The sequence below is a fragment of the Astyanax mexicanus genome, chromosome 11, assembly GCF_023375975.1.
Source record: "Astyanax mexicanus isolate ESR-SI-001 chromosome 11, AstMex3_surface, whole genome shotgun sequence".
NCBI lineage: Eukaryota > Metazoa > Chordata > Actinopteri > Characiformes > Acestrorhamphidae > Astyanax > Astyanax mexicanus.
Window position 1 is genome coordinate 42,898,009 of NC_064418.1, and position 24,459 is coordinate 42,922,467.

At 38.2% G+C, this 24,459-nt stretch overlaps 1 protein-coding gene across 1 annotated transcript in view; it reads left to right on the plus strand.

Moving 5' to 3' along the window:
* cbsb (cystathionine beta-synthase b) overlaps positions 1–17,280 on the plus strand; it is a 34,280-nt gene extending 17,000 nt beyond the window's left edge. The window contains exons 5-15 of the mRNA XM_022680100.2: positions 936–1,015; positions 1,129–1,333; positions 1,567–1,658; positions 2,719–2,844; positions 3,255–3,339; positions 4,533–4,638; positions 4,899–4,976; positions 9,799–9,933; positions 11,000–11,108; positions 14,093–14,177; positions 16,126–17,280. Coding sequence (XP_022535821.2) covers positions 936–1,015; positions 1,129–1,333; positions 1,567–1,658; positions 2,719–2,844; positions 3,255–3,339; positions 4,533–4,638; positions 4,899–4,976; positions 9,799–9,933; positions 11,000–11,108; positions 14,093–14,177; positions 16,126–16,262 — 1,238 coding nt within the window. The 3' untranslated portion in view covers positions 16,263–17,280. The remainder of the gene's footprint in view (positions 1–935; positions 1,016–1,128; positions 1,334–1,566; positions 1,659–2,718; positions 2,845–3,254; positions 3,340–4,532; positions 4,639–4,898; positions 4,977–9,798; positions 9,934–10,999; positions 11,109–14,092; positions 14,178–16,125) is intronic.
* The last annotated feature ends 7,179 nt before the right edge of the window (positions 17,281–24,459 follow it).

Here is a 24,459-nt window from a genome sequence, read left to right on the forward strand (position 1 = left end):
GGTAGTCTTCTTTTCTGACTGATATAGGCATAAGAGTTTGCCGTGTGTCAACACTGGAGGTGCGTTCCAGGCGTAAGGGTCATACCCGCTGCTCTGTGGAGTATTTTTGAGTAAGAGTTCATGTTCAGGGTTATAAGGGTTATAGTGGTTAGCATTCAGGTAGTTATAGGGTATGATCAGTGTCTCTGCATGATCAAGAACCTTCTTCTTTGACAGGAAAGGGCAATTTGACTGATATACAAAATCATAGACTGTACTATAACTCAAGTTATAAGTTAATTAGGGCATTAAATGGAGTGTTAATATGATTTTGAATTTTAGCTGTAACAGTGTGAAATAATGGTCTTTTAGCCTGTGCATTCTGCGTTGCTAGTGATGTGGGAGTTCATATAAAGAGGAATTGACTAATTTGTCTTCCAAATTAAGAAGAAAATTGAGTAGAATAAAACTATTTATTGGTGGTGTCATGGTCATTTAGCCTGTGCAATGTGAAACCTTTTCCCATTTATCGTATTTTTTTTTCAGTGAAGTTTCTCCAGTATGATTAGCATTAGCTGCTAACCACTCTAAGTGCTAGCTCTTTGGCCATTCAGAGGTATTTTTGGCCTGTAGCACTGCTGGAGCAGTATTAGCATTACCTGCTTACCGCAGCGCTAGCTCTTTTACTGTTCAGAGGTATTTTTGGCCTGTAGCACAGCTGGAGCAGGATTAGCATTCCCCGCTTACCACAGTGCTAGCCCTATCGCCGTTCAGAGAGGAGTATATCGGACTGTAGCCTGTGTGTTTACCATATTAAAACAAACTACATAGGACAAACCTCTAGCTAATATCACCCTGGCTTACCAGAATGCTCAGGGTTATTCTGTTAGCGGTTAGCCGCTAATGCTATAGATTTAGTGAAAATCGGAAAATCTTTCTTTTGTTTGTGTTCTCAGGTATTGGCCTTGCTCTGGCAGCAGCTGTGAAGGGTTACCGCTGCATCATCGTCATGCCTGAGAAAATGAGTATGGAGAAAGTGAGTGTGTGAGGATTCTGATATTAAACCCTGAATGTTCAGCTGAACACAGAAAAGGTGGATGTGTACGCCAGGTGTGTATATATGTAATTTGTATTTGTGTGTATATGCAGGTCGATGTCCTGCGAGCTCTGGGCGCTGAGATCGTTCGAACCCCGACCTCAGCTCGCTTTGATTCGCCCGAGTCTCATGTAGGCGTGGCCTGGCGTCTGAAGAACGAAATCCCCAACGCTCATATTCTGGATCAGTACCGCAATCCCAGCAACCCTCTGGCCCACTACGATGGCACCGCTGAGGAGATCCTGGAGCAGTGTGATGGTAATGTCTCAAAAAAATGGAATAACTTTATAATCATTTACAGCTCTACTCACCAATCTGGACACAGCTAATCTTTTTTAAAACATTTTTTTAACACATTGTTGACAAACAGTTTTAGATAGGGCTACTCCTGTGACCCTAAAGCACAGCTGAAATTCTTTCTTTCACTTTTTTTTTGCTCTTTACTTTTGTAACTCTTTTTAAACATTTTTTTTATCAATCTGTTCCTACAGGTAAAATAGACATGCTGGTGGCCGGAGCTGGCACAGGTGGCACGATCACTGGCATCGCCCGCAAGCTGAAGGAAAAATGCCCCAACATCAAGGTTGGGATCAAACCTGTTCATCAGACCAACTCTGTCAATTAACATGTTCAAATTAGAGTCATTATACAGCACAGCTGTGGATTAATCAGCTGTGATTCGCAGACTGCTGATTGCATCAGTCCACTCCCAATATATAAATATATTTAAAATCTACATAAGAACAGCTGAGTTATAGGGGTGGGCAATATGGCCCTAAAATAATATCACTTTGCGATATGACAAAACACTGAATTAAAAAAAAATCAAGAATACACTACTGCAAAAAAATTTAAATTAAATTCTATTTTTGCATATATAGACATAAAAATGACAAGAATTGTATCAGATTTATAACAGAATTCAGAATTCACTAATAATTCTAATAATATACTTCAAATATCTTTATATTTCCAGGATTAAAGGAAAATTAATGATACTGGACAGATATAGTCTCTAGATATAGATATATAATGGGAAATGAGAACAGTATGATAGAGGTAGGTAATATGATATTTCAGGGTATAATATCGTTTACGATATTCAAAAATGTTGGCGATATTATTGTGTACGATTAGATAGATAGATAGATAGATAGATAGATAGATAGACCCTACTGGGTAACAGCGATGTTAAACAGACCACACCCACTTAGTTAAAAACCAAATTTTTAAAATCTTAATAATAATAATAATAATAATAATAATAATAATAATAATAATAATATTCTAATCATTATGACTAATCATTGTCCTGCTACTTGCCGTCACCAGCCATTGGGGACATTGCTAGTTTATATGAAGAGGAATTGGCTAATTGGCCTTCTGCATTAACCCATAATGTATTAAGGATTTATTAGTGGTGTCTGTCATTTTAAACATAGATACATTCTGTGATTATATGTTATATATACTCATTAATAGTTGATATTTAAATGAAAATAAAATAATAAATGTTACATTGGCAAAAAGAAAAAAAAATCTTATTCTGAACCATGTTCAAAGTTTGTGTGTGTTTTGTGTGTGTTTTGTGTGTGTTTTGTGTGTGTTTTGTGTGTGTTTTGTGTGTGTTTTGTGTGTGTTAGATTGTTGGAGTGGACCCTGAGGGCTCGACCCTGGCAGAACCAGAGGATCTCAATAAGACCAATAAGACGGCCTATGAGGTGGAGGGCATCGGATACGACTTCATCCCTACAGTACTGGACAGATCTGTGAGTTTAAGCCGTCTGGGTCTGTGAATATTAAATGTGCTCTGCAATCTGCAATCTATGTTTAAATGTAATAATTTGGGCTATATTTTAAATAAGAGCTCGTCCCTGATCAGCATTTTACTCTCTGTGCTATTGTGTATATCAGCCATGTTATCTCCATGTCATGGAAATGCTTATCTGTGTGGTATGCAAATTAGCATGCCGCGTTTATTGATGTAGTCTCTTTTATCAGGTCTCCTCTTATGTAAGGCTTCCTTTGATAGCTTGTTGTTTATGTCTGGATCAGCAGTAAGATGTTGAGTTGGATTAGGGTTAATTGTGTAATAATTATTTAACAGGGAGGATATTAACTCTTTTTTTTTTTTTTAAAAAGGTTTTTTTTACGTTCTGATTTTTTTACTTGTTTGCAGGTGGTAGACAGCTGGTACAAGTCCAATGATGACGAGTCCTTCGCTATGTCCCGTATGCTGATCCGAGATGAAGGCTTGCTGTGCGGTATGAAGTCCTTTTGGACCTTTGGCTTGACTCAGCCAATCAGAGCTGTGCATTTTGACATGCATACAGGGAATAGATGAGCAATTAGTGGATAGAGTAGTACATGTGTGTTCTTCCCACAGGCATTAATAAAAGCATTAATAAGGTCAAACGCTTATGCAGGATAAGTTATTAAGCCCTTTTATTATTTATTTAAATAATTATTTATTTATTTATAATTCCTTGTTTTTTGTTTAATTTCCTTGTATTTTCAATTTCAGTAATTCAGTTCAAAATGTGAAGCTCGTAAATTTAAAAAGATGTATTACACACAGAGTGATCTATTTGAAGCGTTTTTTTTTCTTTTAGTGTTAATGATTGATTATGGCTTACTGCCAGTAAAATCCCAAAAATCAGCATCTCAGAAAATTAGAATATTATATAAGACCAATTGGTACTTTTTTAGCAGTGTGGGCAGTGTGCCAAGTCCTGCTAGAAAATGAAATCTGCATCTCCATAAAAGTTGTCAGTAGCAGAGGGAAGCATGAAGTGCTGTAAGATTTTGTGGGAAAACAAAACTGCACTGACTTTAGACTTGATAATAAAACACAGTGGATCAACACCAGCAGATGACATGTCTCTCCAAACCATCACTGATCATCAGTACATTTTACATTTCATTTAAAAAAAATCAAGGGAGCAGAGTCTGGAGGAAGAGTGGAGGGACACACAGTCCAAACTGCTTGAAGTCTAGTGTGAAGTTTCCACCAATCAGTGATGGTTTCGAGAGACATGTCCTGTACTGGTGATAAAAAACAACTTTTATGGATATGTGGATTTCATTTTCCAGCAGGACTTGTCACACTGCCCACACTGCCAAAACTACCAATAGGTCTTATATAATATTCTAATTTTCTGAGTTTTCAGTTTTTAATTGGCTGTAAGACATAATCATCAATAATAATTAAAAAAATGCTTAACATAGATCACTCTGTGTTTAATACATCTATATAATGAATTTTACATTTTTTACAAAAATACAAGTTATTAACTCTTTAACCTGCAAGATTATTATTCATCTATTAAGCTTAAAAATAAATAAACTTTACATTTGAAATAATTGCTATTTTCTGATGTGAAACTAATAAATATCATATTTTTACAAATAGGACCATCGTGTCTTTAAATATATGTTTCTGTGTGTGTGTCTGTAGGTGGTAGTTCAGGTTCAGCTATGGCTGCAGCGGTGACCGTGGCTAAGGAGCTGAAGGAGGGTCAGCGCTGCGTGGTCATTCTGCCCGACTCCGTCCGCAACTACATGTAAGCCGACTCTTCTCAAGCTCCAGCTGTGTTATGTGATCTGATCCCTGTCCTCAGGAGACCTCGCTGCCTTTCACACAGCTTCAGCTTCAGAAACTGATATTTAACACCTACAGTTAAATATAAATATACTGTTTTATCACTGTAACTTAAACAACATAAATAGCAGATTATTTATGGAGACCTGAAGATGGTGACTGACTTTAAAGCAAAAAAAAAAAAAAAAACTCTGATCATAAAGTATGTAAATCCTTCCACAGGTCCAAATTCCTCAGCGACAAGTGGATGTGTGAAAAGGGCTTTCTCGGAGAAGAGGACCTGATGGTGAACAAACCATGGTGAGATTCCTTTTTTTTTCTTTCTCTATTTTCACAAATCAAGAAAATTACCTTAAAAAAAAAAAAGCCGACCTCAAGCATAATATTTTCTTATTAGTATTTTCCTTTTAATTTAGCGAATGGAGCCATATTGACAACATGGGCTTATCAGATATGCAAATTAATTTAGAAATATAACTTTATTTGTGCTGAAAGTATAAAAATTTTTACTTGCATGGTTGGGCCAAACTCTAAAGCCGTGGTCCGCAACCAGCGGACCTCGGTCCGGATACGGACCCATATGCCATCCCTTCCGGACCCGGAATAAATTGTTAAAATATTTTTTAATTTTGACGGGAGAATTAATTTTAAACCGGAGCGTTTATTTTCTAACTATCTGACACAAGTGTTTTTTCCAGCACTGCACTGAGCAAGGATTGGAAGCTACAAACCAATCGCGTGCGAGTCATACTAACCACGTGGTTCAATTAGCGAATCAAATCACCAGCTTGAACTCAGAGCGAGTTGTATGAGCAAACCGAAGCCGAGGTTTGTAGCAGGCACAGACATCCACGCAGTGTGATATAAGGAAGAGAAGGTGAAAGGCGAGCGAAAAGCGATTGAAGTGAGAAACGCAGGGAGATGTTACAGGAAGACAGGACGTGAATTACAGTCAGAAGAGGTGCAAACACTATGGCGCTTTCAAAAAAGAGAAAAGTAGACGCCGAAAATCGATCGTTCAACACGGAATGGACTGATGCATACATGTTCATTCTTCCACCCGCGAGCACGAAACCAGTGTGCCTCATATGCTCCGAAACCGTGGCACTTATTAAAAGTACCAATGTCAAGCGTCTCTATGAGACTAAGCACAAAGCATTTGACCAATCATACCCCCCTAAGTCTGAACTCTGGACGCAGAAAATTCGAAGTCTCACTGCCCAATATGATCAGTCCACCAGGGTATTAAGCCGTGCTTTCAGCGCACAACAGCGTGCTAATGAATGTTCCCTCCGTGTTGCTTGGGTTTTAGGGAAACACAAAAAGCCCTTTACAGATACAAGTGTTGTCAAAGAGTGCATGACTGAAATAGCAGAGGCGTTACTTGATGGTAAAGAAAAAGATGAGCTCTGTGACAAAATAGAGAAAATACCCCTGTCAGCCTGCACAGCCACAAGGAGAAGTGAGATACTACACTGTAAAACCCGATAAGTTGACTGAACTCAAAACTTTTGTCGTAACCGATTACCTAATAAATTTTAAGTTCATGTAAAATATTTTTTAAGTACAGTGAACTTAACAAATACATACACAAACATATTTAAAATTAATATTTTCCTGAACTTGTATTTAGTCTTCTTTCCGGTTTCATTCAACTATTTGTTTTAAATACACATAGAAAAGTAGATGAAAGAAAACAGTAAACAACTAAAAGTACTGAGAGCACCGCAAAAACACAGAGTTACTGCAGCTCAGTAAATGATGCTTGTTCTACAGCCTACAACACAGAGAGCAAGTATTTAATAATAATCTGTGATCTACAAGTTTACCTAAGGTAGCCCCGGGTGAATCACTACACACTGATGGTGAGTGTCAGTAACTGTTGGACACACCCAGTATGCAAATAGATTGTGACAGAAGCCAATGGAAAAGAAGCTGTTAATGGCAACAGACTAAACTCAGTTATTATAAGTTGGTTCAACTCAAAGATCTCAGTTTTAATGTATATATGTGCCCACAACTCAAAAAAGTTGAGTATTGTTTAGAAATCTCCAATTTTGTGTAAAACAGACTTAATTTATTTGAGTTCAAACAACTTCTGGGTTTACAGTGTAGCTCAAGATTCACTGTCCCAACTGGAAGAAGCTATTTGTAAGGCACCGTGTGTAGGTCTGGCTGTGGATGAATCTACTGATGTGTCTGACAATGCTCAGCTATTGGTTTACATAAGATTCTTAAACAGGGAGAAAAATGAGTTCTGTGAAGACCTCTTAGGCGTGACTCCCCTGCAGACCACTACCAAAGGAGAAGACATCTACCTGGCCATTAAGGAAATGCTATCAAAGCGAGGAATAGAGCCAAAAAAAGTGATATCAATAACCACTGATGGAGCCCCTGCCATGATAGGGAGAGGAAAGGGAGCTGTGGCAAGGTTGAAAGAAGACAACGCTGACCTGATCTCTTACCACTGCATTATTCATCAGGCTGTCCTTTGCTCCGCCCTGTCAGATGAGTATGCTGAGGTGATGAAGACCATGATGAAAATCATAAACTTTCTCAGGGCATCTTCTTCTTGTCAGCATCGCATGCTCAGGGAATTTCTCAAAGAGACTGATGCAAACTCTGATGATCTTTTGCTACACAAAAATGTTAGATGGCTCAGCAAAGGCAGGGTGCTAGAGCGATTTTGGTCAATTAGACGTGAAGTAACAGCTTTCTTAGAAAAACTGGAAAGTCAGAAAGCAGCCAACTTTTCTGTCTTTCTAAATGACGAGAAAAACATGGGTATCATTGCTTTTTTTGGCTGATATCATGTCACACCTGAATGGGTTTAATTTGCAGCTGCAGGGAAAGAATAATTCCGTTTGTGATCTGATGACAGCTGTCCGCTCATTTCAACGAAAACTTCAGGTGTTCAAAGAAGATCTGCAGGGAGACTACACACACTTCCCAAAAGTGAAAGAACAGGTGCAGGGCCATAGAGATGTCTCCTCTTTTGTTGAATTTGTTGACAAGTTGATTGAAAACTTTAGCAAACGCTTTGATAGCTTCAGCATTGGAGAGGAGCTCACCCTCTTCATACAGAATCCATTTCTCATCACTGATGTCAGAGCATTCACAAATGATGTCACACATCACTTCAAGTGGGCAAACACTGGACATCTCCAGATGCAAATGATTGACCTCCAGGCAGATGTGGCCCTGAAAGAGCAGTTTGCAAGAACCGAATCTACCACCTTCTGGCTCCAGATGGTTTCTGAGACAGCTTTCCCAGATCTGAAAAAAGTGGCCCTGTTTATCTTGACCATGTTCGGCTCCACATACAGCTGTGAGGCAGCGTTCTCTACAATGAACATAATCAAAACAAAATATCGTTCCAAGCTCACCAATGAGCATCTGCACATGTGCATGAGAATAGCCCTGACCTCCTTCAAGCCCAGATTTAAAATGTTGGCAGGGCAAGCCAAAGCTCAATTCTCACACTGAGCAGGGGAAATTGGGGAAAGAGATATCTGTAAGAGAAATAGTTCAGATGTTTTGAGAGTTGTTTTGTTGAGGAGAAATATTGAGATTGTTCAATCAAAAGGAAACTGAAGCTGCTATTTTTTCTTATGCACTTTCTTTGTTTTTGAATACATAATTTAGTTATTTTTTATTTAAACTGCAGCCACACAATGTTATCCTGTGTTTCAGTGCTAATAAACTTCTTTAAAATGATTTTAACCTGTATTATTTTTTAACACAATTTATTTCGATATCGTCATACTGCAAATAGACGATGTTGCGGACCTTTGCTTGAGGAAATTTATTTGAACTGGACCTCCTCACAGTTTTCTTGAATACCCCTGCTCTAAAGGGTCTAATAATGCTACTGTCTATTTGTGAGAACATTGTAAAGCAGCTAAAGGTTATTTTCAGACTAAACAAATGTGTGGTTGAGTCCAAAAAAATGGACAAAAATAAAATGTTTATTTTAAATGAATATTTCTATAATAAATGTAAAATAAAAAAAAAATGAAATGAGAATATTATGCTCTGGTGTGTATCAGCTAACTGATCGTAGGTGTTTGCTAAGGTGTTGATGGGTGGTTGCTGTGGTCCCCTAGGTGGATGCTAGGGTGCTGCTTGATGACTGCTTTGCAGTTGCTTTCTAATCCTAGGTGGTTTCTAAAGTTGTGTTGGCAACACCTTAGGCAGTCGCTTGGCCGGTGTCCAAGGTGGTTGCTAAGTAACTGCTTTGCAATTGCAATGATATCCCAACTGGTTGCTTAGGTTGCTGTGGTACCTTAGGGGAATGCTTAAGGTGTTGCTAGGTGACTGCTTTGTAGTGGTTTTCTCATCCCAGGTGGTTTCTAATGTGGTGATGGCAACAACTTAGACAGTTGCTAAGTGACTGCTTTTGCAATTGCAATGATATCACAACAGGTTGCTAAGGTTGTTGCTGGTATGATGGCATGGTTACCATATCTCAGGTGGTTGCTGTGGTATTCTATGTGGTTCCTACGGTGGGTCCGAAGGTGGCTGCTGTGGTATCCTAAGGTTGGATAAAAGTAGGTTTCATTAGGTGGTTGCTAAGGTGTTTCTAGGTGGTTGCTGGGTGACTGCTTTGCAATTGCAATGATCTCCCAACTGGTTCCAAAGGTGGCTGCTGTGGTATCCTAAGGTTAGATAAAAATAGATTTTCATTTGTTGGATGTAAATGCCATGTTGGTAAAAAGTAAATGGCCATGGTATCGACATAAACACATACAATTTGTAGGGGAACAAATAAGATGATTTCCCTGGTAGACTTGGTAACTGTGGGCTCTGATTTTTTTTTTTTACTTTTCTCAAAAAGTCTTTATGATTAGTTGCTAAATATAAAATGATTAGTGGGCATTGCGCACCAAGACCTGTTTACCAGAGCAATGGACTGTCTACTGCTTCTGGAGTTTCATACTGTAAATCTTAACTCCTCTATCCAAATTAGTGCTTTACTGGCCGGTGAGGCAGCTCTAAACATAGATACGGGTGCACAGCGTGTGGGCGTAAGCCTGTGAATGAAAAGAATGTACCGTACACCAACCCTAACGTGCGAGACGTGCCATCTTACCCCCTCATTTCTCCCCCTCTGTCTCTCTAGGTGGTGGAATCTGACTCTTCAGGAGCTCCGTCTGTCTGCCCCTCTGACTGTTCTGCCCTCCGTCAACATCAAAAACACCATTAAGATCCTGAAGGAGAAGGCTTTTGATCAGGCTCCTGTAGTGGACGAGGCTGGGTACGTTATTAATATCAATCATACAGAAAATCAGATCAGGTTTTATCAATCAAATGAACACGCCCCCCCCTTCACTCTTCTGCTACCTCCTAAATCTAAAGTTTTTGATGCATCACTGAGAACCCTAGAAGCAGATGATTGGTCAAAATATAATATGTTGTATTTTATGCAGCATTTTTCTTCTTTAGTGTAGAATGGTAGATGCTAGAGTAAGGTTGCTAATGAACACTGGGCTTGGTTTGTCACTATGGAAGCACCCAATATGATTTAAATAAAATAATGAAAAAAAATTATTTGTCCATAAATGGCAAAAGCATTTTTTTTTTATCCAAATAAGTGAAAAGACTGAATAATTTACATAATTTAAGGTCTGCTGAAATGTTAATGTTCAATGAAAAGCAATAAAATAAACTCAAACAATTTAGGAATACTCAAAATACATTTAGGCTATTAATGTAATGTAATTTATGCAGTGGTGGGGAAAAGGTAATTTTTTAACAAAAACCTGTAAAAAATAATTATTTACTATTCTGCCTTCAGCCAAACATTTAATTTTGTTCAGTTTTGGTTTTAGCCAAAAACGTCCAGTTCTTTGCATCCCTAATGGTTGCCGATCTTGTTTCTGTAAAAAAATGCACCAAAAAAAAAAAATAGTCTGTGTCCTCAAAACACACTAAGGAACTAAGAAAGCATTAAGAATTAGGGAATGAAAATCAATAAAATCCCTGAACAGATCTGTATGACTATAAATTAAAATAATTATTTTAAAAATATATTTATTTGCTTTTTGCTCTCTAAATTGTTGTATCTAACAAAATATCTAAACATCCCCTGTGATAGTTTTACTGTTTAAATGCTAAAAACTAATAATTAATATGGAAAGCTGAAGCTAAACAAGCTGTGCTAAAATCTGAACATTTATTTATTTAGAAACTGAACTGATCCAGATCTTCTGCAAGTGAATTAAGCTGAATCAGCAGTCTTCACCCACACACACACACACAGGTTCTGTTTGAGTCCAAAGGGAAAAGCTGGGTTAACTGTGTGTCTGTGTGTTTCTCTGCAGAGTGATTCTGGGTATGGTCACACTGGGCAACATGCTCTCGTCTGTCCTCGCCGGGAAGGTCAGTCCATCTGATCCCGTCATCAAGGTTCTCTACAAGCAGTTCAAACAGGTAAAAATGCAGGAAAACGCACAGTGTGTATGTTTATATGTGTGTATATTAGGGGTGTCACGATCTCGATATTTTATCGAAATCGAATCGAAATGAGGTCACGATCTCGAGTATCGAAGTCAAAAAGAGGATCGACGATCCCTCCCGCGCGCGCTACGCAAATAGCGCAGCGCGCTACGCAAATGGCGCGGCACCAACACAGCGCATCCTATTCATTTAAATAGAGATTGCCACTGCATGAGCGCAGTCGGCGGGAGTGTGATCACTGTTTTTATCTGTCCAACGGGGGAGGGGGGGCGGGGGTTGGGCGCGCAGGTTTTGTATCTGTATCTAACGGAGGGGTGGGTGCGCGCAGGTGAGAGCGTGTGAACTCGCTGAAATGCGTGTGTCAGTGTGAGAACACTGACTATAGATCACAGTGAGGTGGATTAAAAATCTTAAACTTATAATTGACTACACCTGTTGCTTTCCATTGAATTAAAAAAACATCTTTCTCTCAGATAAAGTAAACACAAGCGTGTTTCTGACTAAAATAAAAGCTTTTCAGGAGAGATATAAGTTATGTGTAAATATTTATAAGACAATACCCACATCACTTATCTAACCAGCCTGTACTGATTTCTGCCCCCCAATAATGCTTTCAATAACCTCTTGTAACCCCTGGGAATAGTCTTCAGTAGCCTTTAAAAGACTTACCTGGTGGCCGTGGTGTGTCCACTAAACTCCGTAGTTATAAACATCCTGAGGTTAGCAGCGCGCTAACTGACCTGTTTATAATGTAATCCGAGCAGTGCCTCCGTGTCGGCTGTTCTAACCTGCTGCTGTTAGCTGCTTGGGCTGAAAGATGAACTGTAGTGAGCTGTATTATCCGGTTAGTGGGGTTAAAACCTTTATTTGTTTACAGAAACAGTAAAAACGGACTGGCTGAGCTCTGTAGCCCGTGGCTGGGCTGTACTGAAGTAGTGACTGAGTGAAGAGAGCGGGGCTTGTGCTGCTGCTGCTAGTGGTTTGATGAAGAACTGCAGCTTCATGTAATGAGCAGTTTCACCAGCCATCCACACACAGCTCTGATAAACTGCTTGTTTTAATAGTGCACACTGTTGCTACCAAAAAAAGTCACTAGATGGCATTACCATATATATCTTAATAAATAATAATAATAATATTTATAATATTTATAATAATAATAATAATAATAATAATAATAATAATAATAATAAATATATTATTTAAATTTTATGAGGCATAAAATAATAACAAGAAAAAAAAACAAGAAAATCGAGAATCGAATCGAATCGTGACCCTCAAATCGAAAATGAAATCGAATCGAGGATTTAGAGAATCGTGACACCCCTAGTGTATATGTATGTATGTTTATATATATATGTATGTACTGTAATGCACTTCTCTGCTTACATCTCACACTCCAATATAACTCCCACAAGATCAACATGCAGTGACTCGCTGACGTTTGGGCATGCAGCCAGACACACCCTCCCTGCATGTGTTTTCCTGCCCATATCTGCCCATGCCACGTGCCCACGCACCCACTCACACACACCCCCACACACACCCACTCACATGTCACGTGTGACGTTCACACCCCCAAAAGAGCAGGAAGCTGATCTCAGGAGTGTTCTGCACTCTGCTGAACTGAAACACTGTTTTAAGATAAGCGTCTACACAGCTATAAAAATTTTATCTCTCCCTAAACCCTAAACTCATGCCTTTATCTTAACCTAGAATTTAAAAACAGGTCCAGAAAGTTCAAATTCTCCTGAGAATTTTTTTCAACTGCCTGAATTTACTTTTGAATTTCCCACCATTTAACTTAACTTAGAACTAAATTCAAATAACCTTTAAAATACACTCTACATTTTCTTGCATAGTTTTTTAAAGACACTATATATTTTTATCAAAACTTGCTTGTTTAATAGAATGTTTTGATTTGATTTTGCAGCAATTGAATTTGTAAAAAAGAAGTGACCATATAAAAGCTGATTACACTTTTGCAGTTCATTTCTTCTGGAACTGTAATTCTGCCTCAGTTCAGGATAGATTTTGCATCTATTATGTAGCCGTGGGCAGTGACTTCACAAATGTTTCTACTTTTTCTTTGTGATCGTGATGACATCATCTAAAGCAGAATAAAAAAGGCTCTGATTGGCTGTGTTATTTCTGGCTTGTTTCTTTTAATGCCTGTCCCTACAGACCTACATACCTATGGTCTTATTTTAGCGAGCTATATGGTAGACATCATCTGCTCACTATGCAACTTGATTTAAAGCGTTTCAGTGTGTCTTTGCTATCGTAACGGCAGGAAAAGTACACCTTGCACGACTCGAAACATGCAAAAGGTGTTTTAATGGCGCAGCTACCTGGACTTGTCCAGTGGTTCTCAGCAGAAGAAACAGACCTGCTTGTACATGTTGTTAAGGTGCACAAGCAGCTAATTTACAGGATCACAATTTTGCATAGTTTATTCCTGATGTAAAAGTTTGCATTGCTGCCAACTGGTATACATTTTGGATTTGTGCATTACAGTGTGTTGACATTTCACTACCTGTTGATGTCTGACTAGGTTGTATTCAGTCAGTGGTACACCTGTGTTCTCCGTTGCCAAGATAGCAATACGCCAGCAATTTACCATCAGCATAAATATATTCACAAGCTCCGTTGCTGTTTAAACACTGCAGGTGAATGGTGTGAAAGTAGATGGTTAGCTTGGTGTAAGATAGCAATGAGCATCACAATGTGCAGGGTGTAAAATGGGGCCCTAATTAAGCACAGTTAGAAGGTCTTTTTTTAAGCAGAATTATAAAATCTGAGGTTAGCTGTATCTGATGTTTTGCCTTTTTTACTGTTTCGTTTCCCAGACCAGGATTAAGGGATTAAAATCAACCATAAAACACTCAAACCCATACTAAAGACCTGAAGTGTTACTCTGAAAAGAGACCATATATCTGTTGTGTTTGTGTCTGTAGGTACGTCTCACTGATAACCTGGGCAAACTCTCCCGGATCCTGGAGACGGATCATTTCGCTCTGGTGGTGCACGAACAAATCCAATGTAAGTAAATCCACCCTCAATTTTTATTTATTTATTATTATTATTATTTTTTTATTTTTTATTTTTTTAACTACATTTTCACTTGGCTCTCTGCTACCTTCAACTTGATTATGCTCTTTTGTATGATTTGCAGTTTCAGTCAATTGAATATGCAAAAATATATTTTTTAATAATGGAAAAATATATAAATATTTTGTCAAAAAATAATCACATTTTGCACATTTCCAACCCTAAATAATTGTGTCAAAAATTGCTTCTTTACCTTTTCTGTAGCTATAAGGCTGATTTTATTATTTTTTTAATTATATATTATTTACACAATTACCTGAACATAATCTCAAATGGATTTACCTATATTCGACACTGTGTGACCTCAATCTATAGAATTTGCACTCATGTTATGGTAACTGTGCTCCTATTGGTAACTGTGCTGTATCCAGTTCCTAGATCCAAGTTGTTGTTGTTTTTGAGGGCCCTCCAGTGGGCTGTGATGGAACTGCTAGGTGGGTGGTTGGCACTTTTCAGTGTTGAGACATTCAACCAAACAAATATGACCATTTCTGAGGTCTGTTTTCTGTGGGCTGTGATTTGCAAAAGATTTGGGAACCCCTGTAACAAAAATACAGGGTGGTGAATACAGTTTCCCTGGCAGATAATTCCAGAATAAATGCACGCTGCATATGTGTGTATATATACGCATATATATATATATATTTATGGTGAAATGCTTTGGGAAGCTGCAGGTGAGTGGCAGCCGGCCCAGGGTCACTGCAGCACCCCTAGATCCAATCTCATGAACTTTGCACTCTTTTCTCATTGGATTAATGCGACCCGTGTCGTGTTCAGACCTCCAGATCTTTCCATGGTGTTTGCATTGTGTCGCTGCCAGCCTCTGCACCTGGCACACTGTGGCAGCTCTGGAACAGATTGCTGTGGGTTGAGCACCTTTTGTTTATTTAGAAAATGAACTATGAAGTCCTGTTATTTGATAGACTTGTAATCAAGCCTCCTAAGCATTTTTCTCCTGGGTAGAAGGGTTATTAAATATGTTTCAAGACATACTGCAGTGTGGGCACCCCTGTTCAAAGTATCTGTTGCTGTAAATAACTTGGTAGAAGTTGAACTTATTTCCAAATGGTGTAAAGGTTTAGACAAAACATGCTGCCAACCCCGGCTAGCACTGCTGGATCAGCATTAGCATTAAACGAGTCAAACGAGCGCTGAATGTTTACACACATTTCTTGCCTGAAAACAGTTTATATATTGGAACAAATTAAGAGACCACTTCAGTTTCTGAATCAGTTTCTCTGATTTAGCTATTTATAGGTTTATGTTTGGGTAAAATGAAAATGAAATGTAAAATGCATTTCTCCCAAATTCCAAATAAAAAAATTGTCATTTAGAGCATTTATTTGCAGAAAATAAGAAATGGCTGAAATAACAAAAAAAAATGCAGAGCTTTCACACCTCTAATAATGCAAAGAAAACAAGTTCATATTCATAAAGTTTTAAGAGTTCAGAAATCAATATTTGGTGGAATAACCCTGGTTTTTAATCACAGTTTTCATGCATCTTGGCATCATGTTCTCCTCCACCAGTCTTACACACTGCTTTTGGATAACTTTATGCTGCTTTACTCCTGGTGCGAAAATTCAAGCAGTTCAGCTTGGTTTGATGGCTTGTGATCATCCATCTTCCTCTTGATTATATTCCAGAGGTTTTCAATTAGGTAAAATCAAAGAAACTCATTATTTTTCAGTGGTTGTTTATTTTTTTCCAGAGCTGCATAGTTCACACTTTTGTGCTACAACAAAGAAAAAACACATACAGACATTTTAACAATTAATGGTCTTTTTAAACCTTCAGATGATTCTTGTAGTTGTCTGGTTTAGCAGTATAGCTCTTTCTAACTGCTGTTCTCTCTGTTTCTCTTTCTCTTCCTCTGTAGACATGACTGATGGCTCATCCACTCTGAAGCAGATGGTATTTGGCATCGTCACGGCCATCGACCTGCTGAACTACGTGACCACTCGCGAGAGGAGGGAGCGAACACTGTCTGAATGCTCACTGCCTGACGACATGTAACCGCTCCCCGATCTCGATAATCTCATTTACTTATAAAATACATCTTAGTTTCAGAAGCTGAAGATCATAGAAGATCATTATAGAGAACGAGAGGCTATTTTAGTAACATAAGGTTACTTTTGTTCTTCTTATTTCCATTCATGTGAATGTGTAATGTAAACTTAATGATTTTGCTGCAGTTCAAAATCAAATCAGTGTTTATTCAGTCAGGATTACTTTGATTTATGCCAAATGATTAAGTTTAGGTTTAAGTTAAGTTTGCTGATAGTTGACGTGTTTTAGAGTAGCTTTATTTACAGTCAGAGAAAAGAAAGCTGTGCAGGTTCATTGGTACCAAATTCCTAATTTTGTGAGATGTATATATTTGAATTGATAAAAAGGCTTGCTTTATCTTGGGTTAATTATAACTTATTTTTCAATTTTAGTGCTGCTATATTCCAGCTTCTGCTTTTTAGAATGAAGATTGATTTCTTCATTCATTTAGGAATTAGAGCGCCCCCTTTTGACTGCAATAAAAACCAATCGTGATTTAAAAAATCAAGCCTGTAGTTGACCCTGGCTGGCTGTGGTAAATATGGCTGGTGGTCAGGGAGTGTGTGGTAAAGCACAGGTGTGTTTGGCTAGGTTTTCTGGCAGGAAGCTGGTGAGATAGTGAACGAGTGTGTAAATAGTGTGAGGGTCAGCAGCCCTCGCTTGTGCGCTGTGATCTGGTCTACAGAGGCCTTGAATATTTAGATGTTTTACTTTTTTTTCATTTATTATCTTTAAAAACTATTCTTGTATGTAAATGAAATGAATGTATGAGGAGGATGTTTGTAATAAGACTGTAAAATAAGGATGGATGTAGAGGATGAGGCTCTTAGAGCTCAAATTTGACAGGATTGTTTGTGTGAGTCTCAAAGTGTCTTTACTGTATATTATTTACTTCATTTGATTGTTTTTCTCTTTCGTTGGTTGATCTGTTGACTGATGTAATTAATTTGCTATAGTTTTAAATAAAAGCTTAAATAAAAGAGGATGAATGCTTGTGATTCTTGATTTCTGCCACAAGAGGGCACAAAAACACTTTGGTTGAATGTTATAAGATACATTTACTTATTTACCAACACTAATAAACAGCCTTAATTCATTTTATATGGAGGAATAAAATATCTAAAAATAAACTGTCAGTTGTTATTAAATTTTCCAAAAATTTCTGGCCACTGTTCAGTTCTTCTTTAGTGTAATAGTCTCAATATATAATTAATTTTATTTGTTAGGGTTTTTTTGCAAAAAAGTAAAATTACAGCTTCAAAATCACTGCATCACTCCATAAATTTTATATTCTTTGATTCTGGGGTTTAAGGGGAGGTTTTAGTTCCTTATACATTTTAGGAATAGACAGTTAAGGGACTTATTATGCTTTATGCAGTATTTATGTACTTATATACTTAAGGGCTTAAAAATGTTCCATTTATGACAATTCCATTAAGAAAGTCCTTAGAAAACACTTAAGTTTTTTCCCCCCGCAACACACTTATCTTTAAGGGTTTTTAAAGCATAATCTAAAGGGAGATTTTTACTTAAGGCAGGGTTGTCCAAACTACGGCCCGCGGGCCATTTGCAGCCCGTTTCCTTTTTTGGAGCGGCCCGCGAGGTATTTTAGCAATAGAATGAACGTTGGCCTGCTGTTAAGCAGGTTTTTATAATGTGAGATTCAAAGTTTGAACGCTAGGTGTCAGAAAGGGGCCAAAGAGTCTAAAAGCGGAGAGAGTGTGCATTTCTAGCGCAGAAAAACGGACCAAAATATTATATAAAGTGGTATATTTCATTATTTATTTTATTACGGAGTGTGGCCCGTGACTTCAAATATATTTCTCTTTCTGGCCCCCAACAAAAAAAAGTTTGGACACCCCTGACTTAAGGCGTTTTATGCAACCAGGCACAGAATTCACACTTTAAATTCTCTTTTCTAGGTGATTCTGAAATAAAAGGGTTCATATGGAGAAATTAAGCAAAATCTGGGTTAAAAGTTTAATAGTTTTCTCACTGTAACGGTTTTAAACTCCAGTTATAAGGTTTTGACTGCTTTGACTGTAACTTCAGCATCAGCTCACCAATAAACCAGCACTCAGTGTAGCATTAGTGCTTTTAGTGCCTTTACTGCCTAAAACCAGTTTACAAAAAAAAAAATGTAGGTAGGTTTTCTTAGCTTTTTTCCAAAATACATAAATTTACTTTCCCTAATTCTAATATCCTGACCATTAGTTAGGGTGTTAATTAGTTTTTAAATAGAGATTTTAGCTGTTTAGCTCCATTAACTCCCATTTATTTAAGACTCATTCGCGGGCTCCCTTTAGCGGCTCTGGCTGAGGGTCTGTGCAAAAAAACTCCAAGTCCCAGAATCCCCAGCGGTAATCAGCGCTGACTAGGCTCACCTGTGCACATTCGGCTGAGTTCAGGAGGGAGCAATCACAGAGCGTATCCAGAAAAACGAAAAAATGAAAAGGTAAAGAGATGATACATGGTAGAGTCAATAGAAAGAGAAAAGTAAGGGATAAAATAAATCCTAGACAGGGGTAGAAGGAGGGGGGGAAAGTTTATCAGAAGAGAAAGCCCTAGGGATTACTTAATTTAGTAAAGTTACAATAAGGTTAGTAGTGTTTAGAGTTTTTTTTAAATTTTTTTTGTTTCCTTTCTGTTCTCTGTGATAATCTAAACCATATAAATAATTAAATGTATATATAATTTAAAATTTAATTAGGGAAGCATGGCGATATCGGAACTCTTTTAGTAGTTTTTTTATATGCTGGCAAATACGTTCAAAATAAAAGGAGGAGACTTGGAATTATAGGCAGTTAAGCAGAGGTGGGCAATATGTATCGATATTGCGATGTATCGTTCGATATTTTGATTGGAACATAAGCGCACTAAACTCTTTAAGACTCTCCCCCCCTTAATTTGACTTACTAAAGTTACTGCTTTATTACTTTACATGGTGGAGCTAATCAAATGAATTGGGTCAACCTGTGCTGAAAGATATCGGTTGTTCAATTCTGTAAATCTGACACCATTAAATCCATAATCCTGGTATTTGCTAATTTAGGTATTTAGTATTTTATCCTCTTCATTAACACAGATGCTGTAAAGTATCTTGGAGAATTATCTTATACCGTGATATCATCGTTATCGTGAGCAGTGTATTATCGACTTTTCTTTCCACAACAGACATTTTTATGTTTCCAGTGTCCTCTTTTTTAACCAATGTATGAGACATTTTTTGGCAGGGCTTCAGTGCTGTAGCAGAACATGTAGATCAGGGGTATTTAATTAGAATTCAGTTTGGTCCAGTTAGAGAAAATTTCATCGGGCAAAGGTCCGGACCGTCGCCAATGTTAACTTGTGTTATAATTCAGTGTTTTATTCTGTTTACTGAAGAAGCCTATAGTAGTTTTGTCAGTGTTTTATCTACAACTGAAAGACAAAACAAATTACACATACTAGTATATTTCAACAATATTTATTGTTTTAAAAAGACCTGTCACAATAATTACATTATCAACCTTTCATAAAATAAATGGAAACACCCTCAACATATCAAATCTAATAATGTGAATCTGTATGTTCACTTTGTTTCAAAATGCTATATTTATTCTATTTGATTTTATTTATATTAGATTTAGGCCTGCCTGTCATGATAATAATTACATGAAGGATAAATCATACAATATATGGAGAAATATTTGCTGAACTTGGCCAAAGTATCAGCTTTTAAAAAAAAAACAGTAGTTTTATTTTATTTAATATTATTACTGTAGCAGACTTTATTATGTTGTGGGTAAAACTGATGGGGGGAGTTGCCAATGCTTTTTGTCCCCTGGGGGTTGCCGTAGTGTTGAAGTAGGGTTGTTTTGGGAGTAAAGAGAGAGAGAGAGAGAGCGCCTGCGAGCGAGGGAGGTTTTTTTTTTCTTGCTGAGGAGTTCTGATCAGGTGGAGTAAAGTGGAATATTTTGCATTATTGTCTCGGTTGTTTCTTTTTAATTACTTAATGGTGCGCACCATCTGTATTAGCTTTTCTCGCTGTATTCTCCGACTTCTCACCGCCTGCTTCAGCTGTGTGGCTCCGAGCGCTCGCATCTGCACCGATCTGATTGGCAGAGGAGAGCGTTTGGTGATCTTAAAGCACACATGATTGGTCTGTAAGTTTACTGCACTGTAAAGCACGTAAACCATAAAGACAATAAACGTTCCGCCGCTTTAAATGAACTCTGTCAAATTAAATCCTTCCCAATAGTTTATAGGTCCGGATTGGACAACGTCTGGGTCTGGACCCGGACCACGGTACGCCTATTAGTGACCCCTGATGTAGAACATTGTTTGTTTTAGCATCTGTGATTGCTAACATTTTAGCTTTTAAACAGGAGCTGCCACAGTGCTGCGTGGTAGTATTTTGAGCTGCTATTGACCTGTCTACTCCCTAACCTCATTTCAGACCATCCTGGACACACACATACACACACACACATCTGATTCTGTGTTATGACTACACACACACACACATACACACACACACACAATGACCGGGAGCAGTAAAATCATGTCCATTACAAACAGATGGTTGGAGTATCCGTAAGCAGGTCAGGAGGAAGGAATGAGATGATGTAAGAGGACTGTGGCAGAGACAGAGAGGAAACCCAAGCGCACCGATTACACAGTATGGAGTGTGTATATGAGTGTGTGTATATATATATGTGTGTGTGTGTGTGTGTGTGTGTTTGTATACACATGTTCTTCTGCATGAATGCATCATGTTGTTAGGGAAAATTTTCATCTCGGCCCCTTCCTGACGGTCTGGAACGTCATCTGTTGTTCCTCTTTTCAGGCTCCTTGCCCAAGGCCTAGAGCGTTAATGTGGGAATTCCCTGCTTTGTTCTCATCCAGGAACTTAAAGCCATTTTATCACCAGGACAAGTGGGAGACCTGTTTATCACAGAGTGGAAATAGGACTGAACTTTTTTGCACATGCTTTAAAGCTCTGAAGCTCATTTTAGTGTGGGAGGTTTCATGGCTAAATTGGAGCAGCCTGGTGTTCAATCTTCATTAATTGCACATTGCACCAGTAAGAGCAGAGTGTGAAGGTTCTATTAGCAGGATAAGAGCACAGTTCTGCTCTAAATACTGCAATGCACACAACATTATGGGAGACATACCAGAGTTCAAAAGAGGACAAATTGTTGGTGCACGTCTTGCTGGTGCATCTGTGACCAAGACAGCAAGTCTTTGTGATGAATCAAGAGCCACGGTATCCAGGGTAATGTCAGCATACCACCAAGAAGGAGCAGCATAACAACTTTTTATTTTATCATCTCAAACAATTAAATCCAATACAGTGTGCCGAGCCACAATGATGCTTTTATGGTTTTGTTTTTAGCATTTATGTTAGCTTTTATGTTGTAATGTGTTTAAATATGTTTTAATTGTGGTTTTATCATATCATTGTATATATTACTCTGCAATACCCATATATAGACAAATATTTCTTCTAAAATTGAGGGTATTTAAAGGGAGCTTGTCCCTCTTTTGCTGCACTAAAAGCCTCTACTCCTTTAGGAAGGTTCTACACTAGATAATGGAATTTGCTGTGACTTGGAATCACGGTTGGAATTTTGTTGTGACTGCTGTGCGAATTTTATTGCTTTCAGCCACAGAAGTATTAGTGAGGTCAGGTACTGACGTATTAGCACTATTATACGAGCGGTGTGTACGCAGTTCAGCACTGATGTCAACAATGGGTGCACTTAAGGCAGCTGAACTCGCTCATTAGAAGGGTGTTAAATTGAACTTTCCTGCCAGCATGACCGGATCAGGCTGTCCCAGCAAGTTCCTACAACAGTCCTACAGCGTCCTCAGGGAACATTCAGTTAGATTTTACCACATTTGATGTGAAAGTAGAGCATCTACCTTCAGAAAAATACCAAACAAGTTTTATTTTTATGGTAGGAGTGCTACGAGGAAACTCTTGCAAGACTTAAGTTTGCTAGTGAACACCCAGGCAATTAAAGACCAGGATCTGCACTGAAAAAAATGATCCGTAAAGTTTACTTTAAAAAGTTTCACAACTTTCTGTATTTGCTTTTTTTAAGTAAATTTAATTTCAGATAAAGTAACTTCAACTCGGTTTCAAGACTTAAATGTTACATAGAGTAAATAAGTCAACTGAACTTCAGTCAATCCTTTATTTTAATTAACTTTACTAAATTTATTTTTGCTAAATCATTCCTTACTTACTTAGTAAACTTTACTTAATTTCTGCATACAATATTAAAATTTCATCTCATCTCATCTCATTGTCAACCGCTTAATCCCTGAATGGTCGCGGGGGGCGGGGGGGGCTGGAGCCTATCCCAGCAGGCATCGGGCGGAAGGCAGGATACACCCTGGACAGGCCGCCAATCCATCGCAGGGCAGATATTAAAATTTAATTCACTTAAAAAAAGCAAATGCAGAAAGTTTTTTTTGCTCACCGTTTTTTTCAGTGTGAAACAATGTGCTTTACTGATGACTGATGAATCCAAAGTTACCCAAAATGATTTGAACACACGCGCAGAAGACATGCTTGGTGCAAACCAGGGTCAAGGTAGAAAGGTCCTGGTTCAGGGCTTCTTTGATATACCTGGCAGGCAAAACTGAAGCTGAAGTAAAGTTTGACCATGCAACATGACAATGACACAAAATCATTCCAGTAAATTCACCAAGGAATGGCTCATAAGAAAGAAACTGAAAGTTCTGGAATGGTCAAGTCAAGATGTGGTGGGGTGATTTGAAACAGGCTGTGTCTGCAAAAATAAAAACCCACAAATATCACACTGCTGAAAGAATTCTGCATGGAGGAGTGGGAAATTAATTATAGGTAACTTCTAATTGAGGCTATTTGTGCCAAAAGGCAAATACCAGCTGTTAGGTCGTAACTATTTCCTCAAAAGAAAAGTGCATTTCTATTCATTACAAATCATTTTACAAATGATTTAAAATCTTTAAAGTTTTTGTGTTGTGTGTATAAATCTCCAATACTCAACTTTGCATGTTGTACATATGAAGCTCAAATCTGCATATGTATTATGTGCAAAATGTATTCTGGCAGTGTCCTGTTTATCCACAACAGTTTCTGAATTCAGCTACTTTAAGTTGCACCCATTGCTGACACAGATGTGCAAATGCACACATGCACACAGCTTATTTAGTCCTGGTAGAGTAGCACTCTGTGAAGCAGATTACATGAACCTATGTACACCATGACTAATGGCAGGCATGGGATAGAGGAGTGAAAAAAGCCCACCTGTATTGAGCTGAGGAGCAGTGGATTTGTGTTTTCTGCAATGATGGAGCTTGATTCCACATCCTGATCGCACTAACATTTGCGCTTGTTGCTGAATACAACCAGATCCTCACAGCAAAGCTTCAAAATCTAGTAGAAAGCACTTTTGCTTTGGACAATATTGTTGAACAGTGACTCCAACAAAAGCACAATGACCCTTAATTTCAAAAGAAAAAATAAGAATGAATTGGTGCCTCAATACTTTTGCCCATAAAACAGACAGAAAAATTATTAGCAATTATTAAAATTATATTATTTTGGTTTTAAACCACTAAATTGTGGCGTATTCTGGTGCAAGGCAAAGCACAGCACTGATGTAGCGAGTGTCCTATTAATGTTACTACATAAATTATGACAGGGTGAGGTTATTCTGGAGGAGCAGTGCTGATTTGCATAAAGGAGATCAGAGTAGCGCGTCTCTGTCTCTTTGCTAGATATGATCTTTAATATGAATTCTCACTTAATGAACTTCGACTTTTCACTTAATGAATTTCTGCTCAAATGGCACCACAGTGACACGGAATGACGCACTAAGAGACACACATCAGCTGGCCTTTTACATGGCCTGTGTGTGTGTGTGTGTGTGTGTGTGTGTGAGCACAATGACTCTGACTGAAGTGAGAGAGAGAGAGAGAGAGAGAGGTGGGATAACCATGACGACTGTAAAAGAGCTCGGCTCCATGCGTCTCTTCATCAGTCTTTCCGGCCTATTAGCGCCGCAGCCGCACAGCGCTGACCAGGCTAATGATACACTGCAGCTACACCACTGCTGTTGACACACGCAGACTCACAGCTAATGGAGTGACCATAAACCTGTAACTACCTCATGAGAACACTGTGATG